This window comes from Apus apus, chromosome 1 (genome assembly GCF_020740795.1).
Source record: "Apus apus isolate bApuApu2 chromosome 1, bApuApu2.pri.cur, whole genome shotgun sequence".
NCBI lineage: Eukaryota > Metazoa > Chordata > Aves > Apodiformes > Apodidae > Apus > Apus apus.
The window spans coordinates 182,056,405-182,075,429 of NC_067282.1; the positions used below are offsets into that span (position 1 = coordinate 182,056,405).

Sequence of the window (19,025 nt, forward strand, 5' to 3'; positions counted from 1 at the left end):
GTGCTCATGTAAGTATTGCAAAGTCCAGACACTGTCTCCAGATTTCTCAGTTACTGTCTCAGAAGCATTTGTCACCCTTACACTTACTTCAAGGCTCTGCTAGCACGTGAGCTCCGGAAACAGCCTGGGTGCTTCCTCAGGTGAGCTTGTCACAGCCAGCTCACACAAACCTTGATGACAACACCAAATGCGGATGCAGTTCCAGAACCTTCAAGGCAAAGACTCAGCGCATTCCCAGTTCCCAGGGCTGATGGGAGCCATGGTGGAACCAAGCATTGAGATGACTCAAAAGCGCGTTTGTTGCTTTAGAAGCAGAGAATTTGAGCTTGGTCACCAAACATGATAGATTCCATAGCTGATAGGATAATCTGATTTAGAGTATATGGGAGATTTTTCTGATTGGATGACAGGTTTATCTCTGCTTGTTTTTTTAAGATAAGGGGATAATGCCCCCATTAGTCAGTAGGGCCCATATATATAGGTGGGATAATGCAGCCTCCTCTGGTGTATTTTTTCATGTCTCTGCTGGGCATCAGAAGTTCCAGAAGAAGGGAAGCAATTCAATGAAGTTTTCAAAAGTGCCTTGTTTGGGAGAAGTTAACTTTGTGTGTGTTTGCATGTAGTAAATAAGATGTCAAACCTTGACTATGGTGAGAGCACCAGCCACTAACTTTTAAAGGAGAGGACTGGCATATCTCTGGAGCATGTTATCTGTTGAGTGATCTGCCTACTCACACAGATGCTGCACAACTGCGTATTTTTCCTTATCCAACAAAAAAAAGCATATATCTAATGAAAAATATATATCTGTAATTGACTCCATCAAAATCACATTAACCATCATTAAACAGTAAATTAGTAAAAGTTCAGTCAGGAAATACCGCTCAGCTTGGGCACATTTCCTTCTTTTTTTCTTTTAATATCTGTTCATTGTCTTCTTAAAATAGAAAAATGTGGGGGTTTTAGGATGAATAGCCACAGACAGCCCCACCTTGGCCAGAGAAAGTAAGATAATCAGTAAATCCAATTTATCTTCCCTGATTTATAGTAAATTTTGATCACTGAGGCTTGGCACTTGACCTTGGCTTGGATTCTGGTTCATTATCTCTGTATCACAGTCACATTGCACTCGCTCATGGAGTGACTGGTCTTCCAGCCTAGGGGGCTTTGAAGCACCAGTGAATTTTAATTACAGACTTTAGAAAAATTTGATACATTTCAGTAAGATTTGGTAGATCAGCAAGGTATTTCCAACTGTCAGGTCCCTTTGCAGCTTTGCAAATAACATAGCTTGCAAAGTGACCTGTTTGTCCTTCCATTCCTAGTAGTCAAGTGACTTTTATGCAGACACACAACTCTAGACTAATAGAAATATTCCTGTATGTGCTGCTTTTGCCCAGAGAGGAGAGTATTGCTGAAGGGAGTAGAGATGAGAGATGTTGTAAATGGCAGATGGGGAGCTGGGAGGCAGGAGAAGGGCTGAAGCTGAGGAATCTGGTGGGGAACCAGGCTGCAACAACCAAAGAGGAGGTGCAGGGGCTGTGGGCAATGGGGAAGGGATAGTACAGGAAACAAATGGGAGGAGAGGCAGATGGTGAACTAGGACACAAATGCATGGTAATCCAAACTTCTTTAAATCAGATGGTCATGACAAAAGGTGGTTAGCTTCCAGTCACTGCTAGAGATTGGACAGGATGATCTCAAAAAGTGCCTTACAACTTGTTTATTTTTTTTTTAGCATCAACCTTCCAAATTTGACCCATTTCACTTTACACTAGTATATACTATCAAAAGGGTTTCCCAACTATTTGATGGTTATTGTAGCAAAAGAAAAAAAAAAAATTAAACAAAGCATATGGGAACCCAATGTAGAGGTAATTTATTTATGGTTTCATAAGTATGCAGCAAATAGAATGAGAATTTTTGAAATAAATATTTTTCTAATTTAAATCTTACATAGTTATTAGCACATAATATTCTGGAGCTTCTAGAGAAAAATTCACATAAAAGAATTTAGGTCTGAAAGCTCCATACTAATTAAAAATCAAAAGCAAACAAACAAAAAAGCAAACAAAAAACCAGAAAAGCAAACAAAAAACTGAAAACAAACAAAAACAAAGTACAAAAAAACCCCCACACCAACAAAACAAAAAACCAAACAAAACAACTCAACTCAAAATCCAAACAAGTCACAGTGAACAACTCTGTTAAAATAACTGGCAGGAAAAAAATCATGGCAGAATAGATGATAAATGCATATAGCATATCAAGAAGCACATAAGAAATAGGAGGCTGCTAGACCAGGGCTTTGAATTAACTTTAGAAGGTGGGGCCAGGAAGCAGCAATGAGGATAAAACAAACCATGTGTCCTGGAATAATTAGATAATTCTCTGACACAGCCCACACAGTTTTGGCTGGTTCAGGCCTGTTTCGTGGCTGGTTCCCTGTGTCCCAGTGTCCTCCTTCATCTATTTCCCTTACTTTGGACTGAGTTCCTCTGCAACCACAGGCAGATGTTCTCCAGACTACAATTCAGAGCAGAGCAAACAAGCCATATCGGAAGGTTGACATAGCTCATGGGGTCACGTGGCATCTGTCCAGAACGGGCAATACTTTGGAGACCCTTTAAGAGCAGGCAAATGAGCACAAAGTAGGAAGGAGACATAATTTTACAGATCTAAATGTACCATGCCTATGCTCTTAAAATATCTCAGCGTGTCCATGGGGAAAAATGAGGAACACCACATTTATGTGATTATTTCTTAGCATATTCTACACTTAAAAATGCCCATCTGTCATTTGTGATGATCGATTGTGCTCTTCACTCAGCGCTGTTGTCAGTCAACAAGAGCTATTTCACTAATTTACAACTGTATCAAACCAAAGTCTTTACAGTGCTGTCATTTTATCCTGGTTATTTTTAGTGCAGGTGTTTCACTTACACGGGAGCAACAATATACTGTGATCAAAGAGGACTAGAAAGTCCAGAGTGCCAGCACCACCTCTTCATCAGGTGCTAGCTGACTCACTGGCTTTCGATGTGTAAAATGAGTAACTAACAATTATTACAGCAGCAGTTGATAAGAGGGTCTCACTGACGTTAACAGGAGTGGACAAATGCTGTTCTAATACGGTGCTGATTCTGGAGCCACTTAATGCTGCTACAGCATTATAAAAATTGAATTAAAAGTGTGGGGAGTGTTATGATTTATTAACATCAGTATTTTGTGCGGTCTTTCTGCGGATGAAATCACTGCAAAACTACAGGTTCCTCCGCCCGCAGCCCCACTGTGGCGCCTGGACCCCCGACAGCACCTCTGGCAGCCGCTCTCGCTTCGCACCCCCGAGGAAAGGGGCAGCACGGCGGAGGGGCTGGCGAGCAGCTGCGCCGGTCCCGGCCGGGGCACAGAGGAGCTCTGCGGTGCGGAGCGGTGCGGAGCGGTGCGGAGCGTGCTGAGGGAAGCGCCTCGCAGCCCCCCCGCTACCGCCGCGCCCCTGCCCGGCCCGCCCCCGCCCGCCCCGGTCCTGGGACGGCCAATGCGCAGCCGGGGAAGGCAGAGCCGGGGACGGAGCCGCGGAAAACGTCAAGCCCAACTTTCTCACCTTGAAGGGAATCTAGCGCTCCCAATGCTTCCCCTCCTGCCGCCCTCCCCGCCAGCCCATCCTCCCCGGGAGGGCCCACCGACGGCAGGGGCTTCCCCCGCCGGCTGCTCCCTGCCCCCCTAGGAGGCGAGCACCGAGTAGGGGGGCGGCACCGGTGACCGTCCCCCTCGGCCCCTGCTGCCTGGGGGCCGGGTGGCGGCAGCGGCGGCGCGGCGGGGCTCGATGCAGCGGGGATGGGGCGCGGGGCCCCCCTCGGACAGTGCCTGCTGCGGGCAGCACTGCTGCTTGCCCTCTGTTCCGCCGCCGACGGCACCTGGGTGTGAGTAGCCGGGCGCGGGTGGGAAGGAGGGCTGCGCGGCCCCTGGGTCCCCCGGGGCCCGGCTCTGACAGGGGGGCTGCTTCTGCAGGTGGTTGGGCATCGCCGCCGCCGGCGGGCCGGAGAAGCTGGACTGCGCCATCGCGCCGCTGAGCCGGCGGCAGCAGGACCTGTGCAAGAAGAAGCCAGAGCTGGTGCCCGCCATCCGGGAGGGAGCGCGCCTGGGCCTCCAGGAATGCCGCAGCCAGTTCCGACACGAGCGCTGGGACTGCAGCCCGCCGCCCGCCACCCGCCGCGGACCCGCCGCCCTGGCCGCCGCCTTCGGGCACCAGCTCAGCAGCGGTGAGTGCCCGCCCCGACGGGGCCGCCAGTCCGCGGGTGCGCCCGCCCCCGCCCGACGGAGCGGGGACGGGAGCGGGGCTCCCTCACTCTCCTCTACCGGGAGGGTCCCGCGGCGCGGGCGCAGGGACCGACCGTCCCGCCGGCAGAGCCGGGATAGGAGAGAACAGCCGTCGTGGAGGGCGGTTACCGGCCCCGCCCGGGGCGGGTGACACAGGTACACGAAATGCACGGAGCAGACAAAAAGTGCCGTTGCCTTTCCAAAATTATTGTTGTCTATTGCAATTTTTGCTTAATATGTCCGTGGATGACAGTGCCTTGAAGTAGATCCACTTAACTGTGTTGTAATGTTGTTATTCTTAGACTGATGTTGGTTTTATCCCCTTGTGTCATAATTACTAAATGAGTGGGCTAGTGACACATATTATTTCAAAAAGGTCTCTTGATTGCAGGCAAAAATCTGCTCACAGCATCACATGCACTGTGAACTACCTTAAAATGGATGATGTGTCCCTGCCCATGGCAGGAAAGTTGGAACTAGATGATCTTTAAGGTCCCTTCCAGCCCAAACCATTCTATGATTCCAGCCCAAACCATTCTGTCATTCTATGCTATGTGCTCCATTAAGCAGTGTTGCTCATTACAGAAAGACCAAAGCTGCTTTCATTGAATGAATTGCTGAAATTTACACTGAAATAGGGACATTTTGTTTGTATCAAATGGCAGTATCAAAGGTCTTGATGCGGTGAGTTTCTTTTGAGCACTCTGCTCAATGATTTCAGCGTAGCCATTGATGTGCACTTATGTATTCATAGAATCATGGAATGTTTGGGGTTGGGAGGGACCTTTAAATGCCATCTAGTCCAAACCCCCTGCAGTAAGCAGGGATGTCTTCAACAAGATCAGGTTGCTCAGAGCCCAGCCCACCCTGACCTTGAATGTTTCCAGGGATGGGACATCTGCCATCTCTCTGGACAATCTGTTCTGGTGTTTCACTACCCTCATTGCAAAAAAATTTCTTTCTTAAATCTAGTCTGAATCTATGCTCTTTTGGTTTAAAACCATTAGCCTTCATCATATTGCAACAGGCCCTACTAAAAAGTCTGTCCCTGGTTGGTGCAATTTTCACTTTATACTACAACAGTGAAAAAACCCAAGCGTTAACCATGAAAACATAAAATGAGCAATAGAAGGTGATGTATATTCCAAAAAGGAGAAAAAAAAAACCCAACAGGGAGCAGTTTGCACTGTTATATATAGCCACATGTATTGTGTATTATTCCTTCTGTTTAACTCCTGCAGACCCATAAATGAATGGCACTGCTAATCCACGAAGCTTCTCTAGTATGTCCTGCGGAAGCATTTTATGATGGTACCAGCATCACAGACTAATACAAACAGGAGAAAAAACCAGGAACTTCCCTGCCCATGAGCAGCAACTTGGGAGTCTGGAAATAAAAAGTTGTTTTTACAGCAGTGAAAATTAGTGCAGTGAAATTTTAGCTGCAATTAATGGCTACACATTTATTTTCAGTGTGCCTAACATGGTTTGAAGATTTGCTCCCCATTATGCCAGAAGTCTCAAGAATGGGATTGTCTTAAGAGGCCCAGGGAGGTCCCTTGATGACACATTTGAGATATAATTGGAACAGTTAAAGGCTTTTTATACTGCTGTCTTGTCCATGGCAAGCTTATACTAGGAAAAGCAAAGGGCCTAAACATTCTTGTGCCATCCTGATTTCTGCTGCTTGAAGATTCTTGCAGCTGTTTGCAAGCTTTGTGAGTTAGAACAACCTCAGTATTTGCTAAATTTAACATGAGGTAAGTTCTGGCCCTTAACCAGAGTAACCCAGGATTGTGACAGCTTCAAGTTCTTCCTCTGAGATCTGAACTAAGCTTTTCGTCTTCAAATTAATCTCAATAATGAAAAGCAGAGTGGAGAGGAAGGGGGTTTGCGTGTTGTTAGGGTTTAATTTTTGGTTGTTGTTATTATTAAAACTTAATTGGCTTGAAAGTTTCTGTGGCAAATAAAGTTCCCAACCTGATTTAGAAAGGAGTTACAAAAAGTCGCACAGTACAAGCAGCCAGAAACAGCATCATTAATTGCACGGTCGTATGAAAAGGCTCTGAAGTCTTTTTTGGATGTGCATATCCACTGCTCTAAACAAGTTAACTATACAGTCCAAGCCGTGATGACTTTCAACTTGTAACTGTTCCCTTTTAATAATAGTCTGGCTTGTAAAATCACTTTCTCCAGCTCAGCCAGGAAGGTAATCAGGGGAAGCTGTGAAGTAATAAATCCATGCCTTGCTTTGCAGGCACGAAGGAGACCGCGTTCCTGTACGCCGTGACGTCAGCAGGCCTCGTGCACTCGGTGACACGATCGTGCAGTGCCGGGAACGTGACTGAGTGCTCCTGTGACACAAACCTGCGGCACGGGGGCTCGGCCAGCGAGGGCTGGCACTGGGGCGGCTGCTCGGACGACATCCAGTACGGAGTGTCGTTCAGCAGAAAGTTCCTGGATGTGCCCGTGAAAAACCTAACAGGCAAGAGCGGGAGTGGACTGGTGGCCATGAACCTGCACAACAACGAGGCTGGCAGGCAGGTATGTGTCACCGGTCAGACATGGCAGCAGTCACTTGTTCGCCTTCACTGACAAAAAGGCATCAACCAAACAGGGCCTGTCCTTGCCTGCAGGTACAGATGGAGTCAATGGCAAGAGCAGCACTAACATCACCAAAGCAAACGTACAAACTCAGAATCAGAGCTGGTTTTAACTAAGTAACTAAACTCCATAGGTGAAAATAAAATCCACAAAATAAGAATTAGATCTGGAATGCTAATCAGAGTTATCTTAAGTAGATATTTTATATCCTGTAGCAAACTTGAAATAGTCCTATTATCAGCATAATACATTAGGAGTTTTTTCACTGATTATTCTGTTCTTATCATGACGTGCATTTTTGTATCTGTCTCTGATAACGAATGGGCAAGCAGAGCAGACAAGAGGTGTCGTTACCCATCCACAGTCTGAGATCTGTGGCTGACAGCAGAAGTCTAAAATAATTCAGAGAGGAAATAAAGAGTTAACCTTTTCTTTTAAAAGACAGGATGGAAATGACGCCTCAACTTTAGCAGCCCACTGGTTAGGGCACTTGTCAGAGATGTTAGAGGAAACTGGCTTCAGATAGCTCTTCTTCATCCCAAAGGACTTAAGACCCACAGTTGCAAAGGAAATGTGTGTGGGGCAGTGTAACATTAAGTCCTCTTGTCCTGATCTGCAGAAGATCATGAATGAGAGTAGAAACAGCCAATATAGGGGGATATAAGTCTGTAATCTTCTGCTTGGAGCTTACATCTGGAATGGCAGAGACCATGGCAAGAACCAGATTCTGGTTCTTGTTTTAAAATTACTTTCTCTGCTTTACCTTGGAGTTTTTAACTTCAAGAGTGTTTAATGGTTCTCTGTGGCCCCATAGTACTTTAAATCTGTTCTGCTCAGTGATACAGCTATAACTAAGGAAAATAAATTGACATGCTGTAGTTTTCATAGAATGACAGAATCACAGAATCATTAAGGTTGGAAGAAACCTTGAAGATCATCAAGTTCCAACCCCCCTGCCATGAGCAGGGAACCCTACCACTAGACCAGGTTGCACAAAACCTTGTCCAGCCTGGCCTTAAAAACCTCCAGGGATGGGGCATCAACAACCTCCCTGGGCAACCCGTTCCAGTTCCTCACCACCCTTATTGTGAAGAATTGTTTCCTAATATCTAACCTAAATCTCCCCTCTCTCAGTTTAAAACCATTACCCCTTGTCCTATCACTTCCCTCTCTGATGAAAAGCCCCTCCCCAGTTTTCCCATAGGCCCCTTCAGGTACTGGAAGGCTGCTATAAGGTCTCCTTGGAGCCTTCTCTTCTCCAGGCTGAACAGCCCCAACTCTCTCAGCCTGTCTTCATAGTAGAGCTGCTCCAGCCTTTTGATCATCTTGGTGGCCCTTCTATGGACCCTTTCCAACAGGTCTATATCTTTCTTGTGCTGAGGGCACCAGAACTGTACACAGCACTTCAGGTGGGGTGTCACCAGAGCAGAGTAGAGGGGCAGAATCCCCTCCCTGGCCCTGCTGGCCACACTTCTTTTGATGCAGCCCAGGACACAATTGGCTCTCTGGGCTCCAGCACACACTGGTGGCTCATGTTGAGCTTCTCATCTACTACCACCCCCAAGTTCTTCTCCTCAGGACGGCTCTCTAGCCGTTCTCCTCCCAGCCTGTATTTGTGCCTGGGGTTGTGCTGACCCAGGTGCAGGACCTTGCACTTGGTCTTGTTGAACTTCATGAGGTTGGCACTGGCTCACCTCTCCAGCCTGTCAAAGTCCCTCTGGATGGTGTCAACCCTCTTGGGTGTCAATCACACCACACAGCTTGGTATCATCAGCGAATTTCCTGAAGATATACTCAATCTCACTGTCCATGTCTCCAACAAAGATGTTAAATAGCACTGGTCCCAGTACTGACCCCCGAGGGATACCTGAGAGATGTGATTTCTGTTTAGGTGGCAGTGGCACAGTTCTCTTTGATGCCTCTTGTCTGCCATTAGCTTTATGTTAGCAGCAGTAGTTTGCTGTCCATTTTCCTTCAGTGACAGTGTTTGCTTATGGTCTTCCTATATCATCCTTCTGCTCATCAGTCATTGCTGCCAGTGCAACTGTCAGGGGTCTTGCACTGTGAACTGTACCAAGAAACCATTCAGTTTTTAAAACACAAACACAGCCTAGAAGAGAAACTTTTATTTTGGTATTGCTTTCCTTAAAGTTGGGTCAGTTCCCTGATCTCATCTATTGTGGTTACACACATATTGGGCCACCTATGTCATGGCAACAGGGCTGATGAAGACTGCATTCAGCTGAAGATAACATGTTTTCAAACAGGCTGGAGGGTGTTGTTAAGCAAGGCTTGATTTTCCTTTAATAGAATTTTTAACCAGATCCAATTTATCTTAGATGTTGGCCATATGCATGAAAATATAACTGATTCTGAGTCTATATCCTTAATGTCACACAACTGTAGTGTCTTCTATTGTTATTCATGGTGAATGGTACCTCTTATTATACATAACGTCATGAAGCCAGAGTTTTAGAGCAGGCTAGTCTCCAGGAATGTGCTAGAATCTGGCCCAACAGTATCCATTAGGTCCTGAGGACTTTTTGGGGTTTCAGGCTTTTCCCAATACTGAGCTCTCCAAGAAGGCTCTCCAAGTGCACTGTCACAGGATTACTTGGTGCACATGATACAAATGCTCATTCCTTTTCTGAGGCGCTGTATTTTTTTAAAAAAACAAACAAAAACATCAGCTGCGAGCCTGCAAGGCCAGAAGACTCTTTTTTCACTGATTTTCATATCAATGGTGTATTTGTTGTTCATTATCTTGGAAGAAAATATGTATTTAGTCAGCTTCCATGCATAAATAGTTTGTAACTTAAAGGCAAACTGTGGGATAAAGCAAATATTTTGAGCACTGTCCAGAATGAAAGAGAATGTTTATTGCTGGTGCTTGGGATTTCTAGAAACAATATTAGCTGCAGTAAATTTTAGCAGAACTCTTCATCTTTGTAGTTCAAAAATCTTTAACTAGAAGACATTGGAAAGTGTTGACCTTCATGTTTTGGGTCTTACAAGAAGGATGTTTTGCAATATGTTTTGGTACCTTATGACCTTTTGTAATGAATACTATCATGTTCCCGGTTCTGTGTCTTGCAAGAGAAGTCATCCAGGTACCACCCTTCTGTTTTTGTTTGGAGTTACTAATGGAACTAGTATGTATAGAATTCTCTTGTTCCTTTCCCATTTCCATACAAAATGCTATTTTACATTTCTACATCTCATAGTTAAATCCAAGCTATATACATTTTAAAACAGTAAGGATATTTTGACTGAATTGTCCACTGTTTAGGATACTAACCCGAACCTCAGAAGATCCAGATTTCATTCCTTATTCTACCACAAGATAAATATTTGTCATATTTTTTTCATTGTAATGTGCAGTGTGCTTAGTTGTGCATATGTGAGTTGGGCATCTCTGCTCCTTATATAAAAGGATAAGGGGAGTCAGCCACTATGGACTGACTATTATTGTATTAGTATTTTTCAGTTGGTGGAATAATTCTGCTCAGTTTTCCACTTGGGGAAATACATTTGGTCTGCAGGACTTGGTTCCTATATTGAAATAGCTTGGCTCGTCAGATATATTATTTCTACTGATACTTGTGGGTTGGTAACAGACCCAGCAACTGTCTGCAATTGTTCTGAAGTGCTGCACCTCCAGTAGGACATGTGCTTGTCTTCATGAGGAGTCCTAATAGTTCTACTTGTGGCTTAGGCTGTTTGATTACAGGCATCAGTTCCCACTGAAAAACAAATACTGGCAGCCCTTGTGTCCCATCTGAGAACAGTGCTTGCAAACAGAGCTTGTCATGGAGACATTAAGCATTAATTGGCATTAAGGTATACATAAACTGATTCCACTGATACTGCCCTTTACTGCAGACCAATCTCTGCTTTCTGCACATCCACCTGTGGTAGCCACACATTCCCACTGCACACCTCTCCTTTGTTAATTGCATTGTATCAGTGCAAGGAAGTCAGTTTTAAAATTAACATTTTCCAGGTTATTTTTTAGTACAGACCAGTGTTCAGCACTGTATCCAGTTCATCACTGAGCCCTGCACTCTTGCTGCATTGGTACCTCCAGGGCTGAGGGCAGCGAGTTACAAGAGGAGCAAAAGGAGCTGCTCAGGTGGGCTTGTGGCTGAACACAACACTCATGAATCCAGAGGAAAATACCTATCCATTGTGTTTCTGTAACAGTGCTTCTCTGAAGGTTTCTGTGAAATTCTGTTCCTTAGGGAGAATCCTCTCACATTTTCATGAACAGGAAGATCACAAATAGAGGTGTGAAACTGAGCATTGGTTGTGAAGTCAGTCTGGAGGTCACGATCCCAGTAACTCTGTGGGTTGCTGAGACACAGGTGCAGATTGCAGCCTCGTCCCATCAGAAGGCTGCATTGGCCCTGTAGTCACCATCTTAGATTTGCTTGCAAGAAAACAGGAAGAGGAGATTCCTACTCCTTCAGTTTTGCCAGATGTTCAACTACGGGAGTTTGTTAGTGAAAATTCACATGGCAGCCTGAGATCCAGAGGTGTTTTGTGAACAGCCAAGGCAAGATGTCAGCTCCCTGTGCTGGCAGTAGAGGCAAACCAAAATATGTTAGAGTCCAACCAGAAAACTTCCTATCCTAGCAACTGGGAAGCAATAGCCTGGGGTCATACATGATTGTGATGACACCATAAATCATTCTAAAACAGAGTGTATCAAAGTTTTGTGTGAGAATCCTGAGAACACAGGATAAAACCACCAATGTTCTCAGTGCTTCCATACTTAATCACGCTTGTAGTTCGTGCATTCATCTGATTGTACATACATTGCTAATATATGCTGAATTTTTTTTTTTTTTTATGTCAACCTGAGACCCTGATGTCAGTTTCTGCTCTTGTTTAGAAACTGTGTCCCTTTAGTTTTCATTAATTCATCCTTTGAGAAAGACTCTGAGTGTCATCTTCTTGCTCATGTGGAAGTAACTCATCCTTAGCACCTAGCAGACATGTACAGTGCTTCCCTGGATAATTTTTGTATCCTTCTGCCTCATCCAGATTTTACTATGCCTGATTCTAGCAGGCATACACTTCTCTCCCCAGGCCAAGTTGTATATTATTCCCGTGATGTTTCTTCCCTGTCATACTGCAGTGAAAGCGAGAATTACATCTGTAATCTTATAAATTTTATAGCACAATATGATTTCAAACTGCTTTGAAATCCTAGTTACTTGCCTTGATACAAATAACCAACTATTAGAAAATGGAAAATACTATTAAATCCCTTCTGTTTTTAAGCTGTGTGTAAAATTTATCTTTTGATACCATGTTTCTCTTTTCATTAACATACAGAATACATCTGTATCCTAACAAAGACTTTCTCTCCTTGAATCTCAAATTCTTACTTGCCTCAATTGCTGACCTTGTGCTCATATCCTAAAAATCTATCTTAATGATTCACATTCTGATTACCCAGTGATTTCCTTGTTGATAGATTCTTGAGATATGAGCACAAAGTCAAGTCTGTCTATTAAAGAGAAACTAGCCTGTGAAAGATAGAATATAAGTATCTGCAAGAATTAATGCCTCTTGATTTGCCAATAAAAGAGTCTGTGTGCTCCAGAGTGAGGGTCTGCTTGTTGCAATGTTCTTATTACTTCCAGGATAGGAAACATCTCCAATCCCAAAAGCAATCCATAGCACCTGGGAACACATTCTGCACTGGTGCATAACTTCACCAGGTTTAGTTTGCAAAGGCTACTGGCTGTTCCTGCTCAGGGCATACACCTGCTCATTCTTGCTAATGGTTCTATGAATGCCTTGCTTGCTTGGCTTCTGTAGTAATCTCTACCAGCAAATAGCCCCTCTTGATTCCCCAAATATGTGACTCCAAGCAAACACTTTGGTCATGAGTATTTTTAATAATATATATAGTTATATGCAAATACTAGCTGGGGCTTGTGTTGATGTCCTCGGGGCAGAAGGTGCCATAAGGCCTCAATACCCACTGAAATCAATAGACTTAACCACATTGGACTCATCCCAAACTCCAGTGACCACATTAATCCTGATAAAAAGTCTCAGTTTAACGCATAAGATAGAAACAGCTCTTTTTATCTATTCCATGCCTTGACTAGGTCTGAAACTTGGAGATGGCATTTGTGCTGCCTAAGCTACAAATAAGCAAATAAGCAGTCTGGGACCTGAGTTCATTTCTGGTCCTGCATGGGGTCAGTAGGGCTCAGCAGGATTTCAGGGCTCTGATCTCACTGCAGAATCAAGGTTTAGGAACAGACACAAATGAAACTACTTTCTCAGGGGAAGCCAGAGGGGGATGTTAGAAAGATATGTCTTCTGTCTTTTTCTTCCCCAAGAAGGTTTGAGAAAGACATAGATTTACAGCAGTTAGTATTTGATTGGGCTGTGGGGTAAGTGAAGGTTTAAGGTGATATTTAATAAACATAATGAAGTTGAGGAAGGGGTTGTATTCTCCTCTTGTGGGAAACAGTGGTCCCTCCAGAGAGGAATAACTTGAATCTTTATTGACCTTGCCGCGTGAGAAGCCTCAGGAGAAGCTCACTATGACTCAATTTAAAATTCATGTTTTCTGTTACATTTCTCAATTGCCTTGCTTATGGCAATTAAATATGAGTGGTAAAGTTAGTAAAATGGAAGATGATAACATGGGGTTTCCACACCATTAACCCACAGCCTATATGAGTCTATAGAATGGCTCCAGAGACTACTTTACTGGAAAAGTAAAACAAACAAAAAATTATGACATCTTGTCCTCTTGTGGTATCTGTGCATGTGACAATTTTTGTCTGCACTTCTCCAAACTCTTATGACATGTCATATAAATGTACAACTTTGTACTATGACTATTAGATATTCAAGAAGGAAGTATTATATTGATTGTCTGCTGACTATTTGAGTTGTAGTCCCAGATAAAGAAAATTACTGCTTGTTTACAGATTCCAGTTCTTTGAGGCTTGGTCTGCAGTAAACTGAGCCAAAATTCTTGTGTGTTGCAAAAGCTTAATGCAGGCTGCAGATTCCCACTTTTGGTCAGACAGTTGTTCAGCCCAGTTCTGGCTTCTGCATAGGCGTGGAAAAGTAGCCCATCTAAGGGCATTTTAATGTTGGTAATAACTGTGGAAATTTTGCTAATACATTGAAAGTTATAAAAGGAATATGAATGCAACTATCAAATTGTGTTGAATAGAGCCATTATACAACTGGAAACACATCCATGATAGCACTGTTATGCCTAAATTACAAGAACAGGGCTTGATCCTGTAAGTAAGAAGCACTTGAGTTTTACTGCAGAATGCCTGAGTTCAAGACACCTCTTCTGAGCTGTAGTGACTCCTTTGATAAACTCTCTGTGGAGCTTAAAGTTGTGAGCATCCCTCTGCTATGCCAACACATGTCTGCCCAGAGGCACTTCCAGGCTGTTCCATGTGCTGCTTCCAAGGTTGAGCCTTGCTGGTCGCACAGACACTGTTGACACCTCAAGCCATTCATGTGGCCTTAGTTACAGACTGTTGTGCACGTTTAGTGATCTTGATGGTAGCTGCTAGGCACCCTTAAAGTATGTCAAAGATCTGCCTTGTAAATGTTTTCCAGTGTAAGAACAGTGCCACTACCTGCCCAGTCCCTGTTTCCCCTCCTGCTGTTCCCCACAAGTGCTGTTTGCATTCCAGGTGTGGGAGGAGTGACACAGGACATGTTGCTTCAGGTATTTAGGATCCTCCAGAATGAAAATCCAGCCAGAAATACAATCTTTCATTATTGTGCTTCGATATTGCTACATTATTGCCATTGCAAAGTGCAAATGCAGAGCACGGCTGAAGATCAGGCTTCCCATAGTGGGGGTCCAGAGTTGGAAACCTGATTCCTAACGCATATCCTCCCATGCTCTGGCTTCCTCATCACTGAAATGTCATGGCAGCTGTAATATCAAATACTTTGAGACCTCTGTGTTACTGATGTCAGGCAGTATGAGTGAAAGACCACATCCAAATGTCATTCTCCCTTTGCTTTCAGGCTGTAGTGAAGCTGATGTCAGTGGATTGCCGTTGTCATGGTGTTTCTGGGTCCTGTGCTGTGAAAACTTGTTGGAAAACAATGTCTTCATTTGAAAAGGTTGGCTGGTTTTTGAAGGATAGGTATGAAAACAGCATACAGATATCAGACAGACTGAAAAAAAAGCTACGCAGGAAAGAGAAAAGCCAGCGAAGAATCCCGATTGGGAAAGAAGATCTGCTGTATGTCAACAAATCACCCAATTACTGTGTCGAAGACCAAAAACTGGGAATCCCTGGAACTCAGGGAAGGGAATGTAACCGCACCTCGGAGGGACCGGACGGCTGCAACCTCCTCTGCTGTGGGCGTGGGTACAACACCCACGTTGTCAGGCACGTGGAAAGGTGTGAGTGCAAGTTCGTGTGGTGCTGCTATGTGCGCTGCCGGAGGTGCGAGACCATGACCGACGTGCACACCTGCAAATAAGGTGCAGTACAGAAAACACAGCCAAGCCATTCCACACTGGTTGGTACCCACCACAAGATAGTAATGACTCACCTTGGGGGACTGCAAGGGGAGCAACCTTAGGGGGAACAGGTATTGCCAAACAAAGAGCAATCCAAGCATTTGGTGTATGAAGGAGCAACTCGGTGAACAGCAGCCTGCATACAGGGACAGCTGAAGCAACAGAAAGGACTCCTTATGGCACATTTTAACATGTAACTAACTCCATGAGCAGGGGTAAACACTGAACTTTCCAAGCCTTTAACATCCACAACATCCTGAAGATCCATGTGGTCAGTAGGTATGGTGGAGAAAACTCAGTATCTCGTTAGCCAGAGACTAAAGAGTTAAGAGGGTGTGTAAGACACGTTCAATATAATCTCTATGTCTCTATTTTTAAAAAATGGGGACTAGATCATCCACTAGATGGATAATTTCTGCAGGCTTTAAAAAAAAAAAAATAGAGGAAGTTTTCTGGTGTTAACCATGAAGCATTTGCTTTGTGACCATTCAGAAAGCTGTCTTCTGCATAATGTGCAGAAAAGCATCTGGTACTGAGAAATGTGGGTGACTGTAAAGAGCTGGGCACTGCCTGGCGGGATGAGGAGGGTCCATTGGCACACAGCAAGCTGTGTCCTGAGCAGAGGGGCTGGAGCACAATGTGAATGGTGTGCTAAATAGCAACCTTGGGATTTTTTATAGGTTGTCTTTGAAATACACAAAGGTCTGAGGAGGGACAGAAAGAAACACAGTTTGGTATTTGAAGGAAGTAAAAGCCTTCACAGGCATTTCCTCAGTATCTGAATGCACAATTTGCAAGTCAGCCGGTCACCCCACTGTTGGAATCTATGCAATAACCTGTCATGTTGAACCACCTCACTGGTGGTTCACCATCATTTTTGCAAAGAAAATTGCCCTAGAGTGAACGATTTTTTAAAAACATTACTTTCTCTTATAGAAGCAGCAGCTAGAACTTCTTGTTAGGTTTTATCCTAAGTAAGTTCAATGCACGATGTAATTTATGGATTGGCCCAAACCACTAAAATATTTGAAGTGTTATTGATGACATTTTTTCCCACTCCATATGTTGGCTCGATTTTATTTTACATCTGTGAAAGATCATTTATTCTTATGCAATGATTTAATGCCTGGCTTAAAAAGCATCATGTGAAAGGATTTCTGTTGTTTAAATGTGCAAAGACCTATTTTTGATAAGACAAGAAAGTTTATATTTTGTAAATATTTAAATTATACAAGTTATGTAAAAGGTTTCCAAAACGAATGTGATAAGATTACAGCCTTTGACATGTGTTGGTTAGACATTTGTTACTGTCTTAGTAGCCTTTAATTGATTTTTAATTGCATGTGCAGGGGGAAATTAGTCAGTGAATTACATAAATGTTCTTTTTTTTACCATCAGGGTGTTTATAACTATTGCAGTTAATACACACTGATGAGAAACACTTACTATGATTTTTTAAACTATAAGTTAATTAATACTCTGTATCCTTTTTTTATTCTTTTCAATCCACTTTACAGTGAAAACCCAGCTCCAGCAGTAAGTGCAGAACTCCCACTGATATGAAGGGGACTTGCAAGGTATTGCAATCCCTGAACTTGTTCCACACTAACAGTCAGTTTTTAGAAATAAATCATCTTAGACAACTTGGTGGAGGCTTTCAAAGTTATTTTGGGGAATTATTTTCAATTTGTTGTCAATTATTTTTCCATGAAAGATGGTGATCAGATTCCCTGTCGCTCTTTGTCAGATGTGTAGTTCAGGAGGCAGCAAACTAAACTTTCTGTGTTATTGTACTTCACTGCCTTATGTGAAGTCTCTTAAGAACACCAGTTCAGCAACCAAGTCCTTTGTCTGATGGTTCTTTTTGGACCTTCCCTCCACATTTGCCAGTCTGTCTCCATTGACCTAGATAATTATTCTGAGGCCACAAAAACTGCTGTCTATGAGAAGAGTGTTCAGCATGCCAGTACCTGTCACAGGAGGATTCAACAACTTCCCTGTGAAAACTTGGATGGGGAGGACATATCCTGGTGGAAGACCCTGAAGAGAGAGTTGTGAGCCTCAGGTTGTTCCCATCTTCCAGCAATGAAAATAAATCCACATTCTCCACAGGCCATGCCACAGCACCTATTTGCAACAGGATAGGACATGCTGCTGTTCACTTCTGATAAGAAAGTGTTGTAGAGACCACCTCTTTAATTCTGAATCTGCCCTACATCAAGCTGCTGGCAGAGAGCCTTGGTGTCCTACATCAGGCTTCTCCTCATAGGGCGTCCACTGAGTCCAGTGTTGAGGTCACCACTGTTTTGTTTATGAGGCTACAGCAGGAACGAGACACAGGGATTTCAGCATGGAGACCAAGATCTTCTCTTGAAGCAGTCCCAATCTGTGTCTCAAAACTACCTTAACTTTTACTGGACTTAAATGTTCTTCCATGCTTGATCTGAAAAGTAAGGAAAATCACCAGTGTATTCTCAATATGCCTCAACTTCTGGCAGGGTAGGAAATGAGGAGAAAATGGTCATGAATTCCTGGATATAAGTTCAGCCTCAGGGATCTGCCCAGGAGAAAAATCTCAGTAGGCTGTTTCTGTGAGTTTGAAGGTGAAAGGCACCCACATCAGCATTGCATAGTGATGTGGGGCAGTCATCGTGCAGTCAACACAGTCAGGTTGTCTGTTGTCTGCTTGGCTAGTCAGTATTTGATGCTGCAATATTATTATTCAGAGATCATCTACTTAAAAAAAAAAAAAATCATTCTTAAATGTTGTTAATAAAAGATTCTTTCTCTGTTTTTGAGGGAGGGAAGAGCTTCTCTTTTCAAAGAACGACAAGAGAAGTGGCAACACACGTAGTTTATGAGTAAAAATGGTCACGGTGGTTTGAAGCTTCACTGGCCACAGAAGGACCCATTTGGCCTCTGAGAAGCTGAAGAGAGCTACAGGAGGTGGCATTACCCTTCCTGCACCGAGGGCAGAGTGCTAGGGAGAGCAAGTGCATGCAGTCTGAGGGGCTACTGCTCACTCCCCTGCTGCACTTATATCAGAGGCTTGGAGGTACAAACAGATGCAAAGCTAAGTGCACTGGGGAGACTGGAGCATGAGCTCCTCTCTACTGGTCACAGTTGGAATTGCTGCTTAAATTAAGCTCCATTGTCACTTATCTAAGTTACATCCATAAAACTAGTTCTGGATGGGCAGCATCTATAAAAGCAATTCTGGATGGGATCAGGATATGAACAGTGTTTTGTAGTAGCCTCAGGGCTAAAGAAATTAGCTGAGATCTATTGCAGTATTTATTCCACAAAACTGCCTTTACTCCTTCCACACTCTGGAAAAGCTCTTCTTGGGTGAGAGCACAAGGGAGAACCATCTGTAAGACAGCTTACTCCCTTAGCTTTCACAGAGGAGCCCATGTATGACATATGTGGTCCAGATACTTTTGTGGACATCTGGCACTGGGAATTTCTGTTGCTCTGTTTAACAGGGCAGGATTTCTTTCCCAGTGCTGGGACTGGAGGATCAAGGTTGTTTGATAACATAGCTTTGTAATACTCACAT

The 19,025-nt window shown here is 43.9% G+C and overlaps 1 protein-coding gene across 1 annotated transcript; it reads left to right on the plus strand.

The window, feature by feature from the left end:
* The first annotated feature begins 3,837 nt into the window (after nt 1-3,837).
* Nucleotides 3,838-17,988, plus strand: WNT16 (Wnt family member 16). Its single transcript, XM_051608136.1, has 4 exons — nt 3,838-3,923; nt 4,012-4,262; nt 6,578-6,864; nt 14,962-17,988. Exons 1-4 carry the CDS (start codon nt 3,838-3,840, stop codon nt 15,424-15,426), a joined length of 1,089 nt encoding a protein of 362 aa, XP_051464096.1. The 3' UTR covers nt 15,427-17,988.
* The last annotated feature ends 1,037 nt before the right edge of the window (nt 17,989-19,025 follow it).

Excerpts from the sequence above, each read along its gene's own strand:
- WNT16 (XM_051608136.1), top strand. The coding sequence starts at position 3,838 with ATGGGGCGCGGGGCCCCCCTCGGACAGTGCCTGCTGCGGGCAGCACTG. Across the intron at positions 3,924-4,011 it reads GCCGCCGACGGCACCTGGGT|GTGGTTGGGCATCGCCGCCG; the intron begins GTGAGTAGCCGG and ends CTGCTTCTGCAG. Across the intron at positions 6,865-14,961 it reads ACAACGAGGCTGGCAGGCAG|GCTGTAGTGAAGCTGATGTC; the intron begins GTATGTGTCACC and ends CTTTGCTTTCAG.